The sequence below is a fragment of the Calidris pugnax genome, unplaced genomic scaffold (genome assembly GCF_001431845.1).
Source record: "Calidris pugnax isolate Ruff unplaced genomic scaffold, ASM143184v1 scaffold120, whole genome shotgun sequence".
Classification (NCBI taxonomy): domain Eukaryota; kingdom Metazoa; phylum Chordata; class Aves; order Charadriiformes; family Scolopacidae; genus Calidris; species Calidris pugnax.
Window position 1 is genome coordinate 477043 of NW_015090867.1, and position 3150 is coordinate 480192.

Here is a 3150-nt window from a genome sequence, read left to right on the forward strand (position 1 = left end):
TGTTTTTTCCCAAAAGGTCTTTATCTCCTATTTTAAAATTGCCCTTACTAGCAGGGGGTCTGTTGGAGAGGTGGGGGATATATATAAAAATATAAATTTATATAAAATATCTATATATATATGAAAATAAGAGGGTTTGAGGGGGATAAATATGCATTTAAGTCTAAAGATGTTTATTCTGCAGCTGGATTAAAGGGACTGACATGTGTTTTATATGATACATAAATAAGGGAGCCTAAAGCTCATGGGGGTGAGGGTGCAGGGTCTCTGTCTCCCGCCCGTAACGCTCCCTGTCCTTGTGTCCCACAGCCATGGCCAGGCTCCTCCTCACCTGCTGCCTGGTGGCCCTGCTCCTCGGCACCTGGACCGACGTCGCCCTCTCCAAGAAGAGCAAAGGCAAACCCAGCGGAGGCGGTTGGGGCACTGGGAGCCACCGCCAGCCCAGCTACCCCCGCCAGCCCGGCTACCCCCAAAATCCCAGCTATCCCCATAATCCGGGCTACCCCCACAACCCCAGCTACCCCCACAACCCGGGGTACCCCCACAACCCCGGCTACCCCCACAACCCCGGGTGGGGACAGGGTTACAACCCAGCAGGCGGGAGCTACCACAACCAAAAACCATGGAAACCCCCCAAATCCAAGACCAACTTCAAGCACGTGGCGGGGGCGGCGGCGGCGGGCGCCGTGGTGGGAGGTTTGGGGGGCTACGCCATGGGGCGCGTCATGTCGGGGATGCACTATCGCTTCGACAGCCCCGACGAGTACCGGTGGTGGAACGAAAATTCGGCGCGTTACCCCAACCAGGTCTACTACCGGGACTACAGCAGCCCCGTCTCGCAGGACGTCTTCGTGGCCGACTGCTTTAACATCACGGTGACCGAGCACAACATCGGCCCCGCCGCCAAGAAGAACGTGTCGGAGGCTGGTTCGGCCGTCAACCAAACGGAGACGGAGCTGGAGACCAAGGTGGTGACCAAGGTGATCCGGGAGATGTGCATCCAGCAGTACCGCGAGTACCGCCTGGCCTCGGGCATCCGGCTGCACCTCGCCGACGCCTCCCTCGCCGCCCTCCTCCTCCTCACCCTCTTCATCATGCACTGATGCGCCCCCACAGCTTCGAGATGTCACCCATGTCCCCGTGGGGGGACCTCCCCAAACCTCCCCGTTCTTGCTTGCGGTCGTCTTTGGTGAAGAGCCCTTGGGGCGCGCGGGCACCGACGCTCCCCACCACCTCCCCCGGAGGCTTTGGTTTAGGCAACTGGATGAAAATTTCCTTCTCCACCCCAAAAGGCGCCCCCGGCGTGACAGGACAGCGATGGAGCTGGATGCCCAAAAGAAATGGCCTTCATCACCACCTCCTCCTCCTCGGGACCTGCCCGAGAGGGATCAGGCAGAGAGAAGTTCACCTGGTCCTTGGCATCCCTGCAAGAGCGTTTCTGAGAGTCATCTTTGCTAAAAAGCAGGGTTTTACCTAATTCCCTTAATCCCGCTTCCACCACAACCCCTTCCCCCAGGGCACAGTACAGCGTTGCATCCGAGCACCCATATATATCTATATACACACCCCACGGGGGTATATATACCCCACCCACATACCCCATAGGGGTTTTAGGAGGGTCAGATATGGGGTTTTCAAGCAACAAGCTACTGGGTTGCAATTTTAACCCTTTAATCCTAAAACTCGCCCTTCCTCGTGTACATACGGACCTGCCCGCTCCGCGCCTCGCATGCTGCAAATATCTCCTGCAGCAATACACAAAAATAAAGTGATTTTTCTTTTTTTTTTGCTGAAACCCCGGCCGGGTTTCGCTTGACCCCCTGCGCCGCTTTGCTTTAGGTTGAGCCTCTTTTTTAGCCTTTCTAAAGGCAAAAAGTGCTGCTGAATGCCCCCAAAACCCCCAGAGCGGTAACACTTGGTGTGTCACAGCCTGAGAAAAAGCTGGTTTGGAGGTTCTGTAGGTGACAACTCACACTCGCTTCAGCACCTTGGCCTAAAGGACGTTAAAAATACAGCAGAAAGGATGCTCAGGGGGGGTCAAGCATGTAGCAAGAGACTTAAGTCAGCTCAATCAGATGGTTACAGCAAACAGCATCAGGAAAACCAGGCCTGAGGGATGGGAGATGCTTAAAAAAAACAAAACAAAACAAACACCTTTTGCAATTAATTTGTGGAAACAGCGGGTGAAATTGATGCTTCTTGTGTTTGGGTCGATGCTGGGTCACGTCTAACCTGTAGCATCTGTAAAGTTGCACTTGTCGAACCGGTCGCCCCGAGTTATATTTAATATCTCTCGTGTATTTTTTTTTATTTTTTTTAAATTTTTTTTTTTTTGCAAGGCACTGAATGACACCCTCCTAAATATTTTTTTCGCATCGGTGTAAGCTAAGTGAAGATAGAGATATATATATATATATATATATTAATAAAATAGAGATAAATCTTTCAGGATATTCACCGGAAAAGCAGGGCTTTGAGGTAACCCCTACTTTGTGATACGCGAATGTTTTGTAAATCCGTTAACGGTGCATGCACGGAATTTGCCGTTCTGATACTTTTCTAAGTGTTCGACGTCTGGTACAAATTAAAACAGATAAAGCCAAGATGCACATCAGCCTCCTTCCTCCAAACAGCTCTCCCCGGTCCCCGCAGCCCCGCGGACAGAAGCTCCATTTTTCACCCTCTCTGCCCCTGCCCCCTCAGCCTGTGGGCGCCTTTGTTCCCCTTTTCAGAGCTAAATTTGGCTTAAAACCCACAATTTCAGTTAACCTTTTCTCCTCCCCTGCTCCCACTAACGACCACCCAAGGGATATTTGGTGATGACTCCAATGGGCTGGTTGGCATCAGGGATTTCTTCTCCCCGTAGAAGGTTGACACCCCTTTATACCTTGTATTTACTCCATCTATTTTCTGTCTAATAAAAGAGTTTTTACATTTGCTGTTTCAGTGGCTTTAAGCCCGACCAACTTCCCGCCAAGCCCCAAGCCCTGCTGAATGTGGCCAGAATTCCCAATCTCCCCAGTGCCTAAATTGGCACCACCATGAGATGATTTAGGCTGCAGAAAGGATTAAAAATGACAATTCAAAAGATGGGGGAGTTTGGACTCTTTGCTTGAATTTTAAGCTCAAGATCAAGCCTTGGACCAGTTT

The 3150-nt window shown here is 51.3% G+C and overlaps 1 protein-coding gene across 1 annotated transcript in view; it reads left to right on the plus strand.

The window, feature by feature from the left end:
• PRNP (prion protein) overlaps positions 1-2609 on the plus strand; it is a 5604-nt gene extending 2995 nt beyond the window's left edge. Inside the window, exon 2 of the mRNA XM_014945483.1 lies at positions 310-2609. Coding sequence (XP_014800969.1) covers positions 312-1103 — 792 coding nt within the window. The 5' untranslated portion in view covers positions 310-311 and the 3' untranslated portion in view covers positions 1104-2609. The remainder of the gene's footprint in view (positions 1-309) is intronic.
• Positions 2610-3150: the final 541 nt, after the last annotated feature.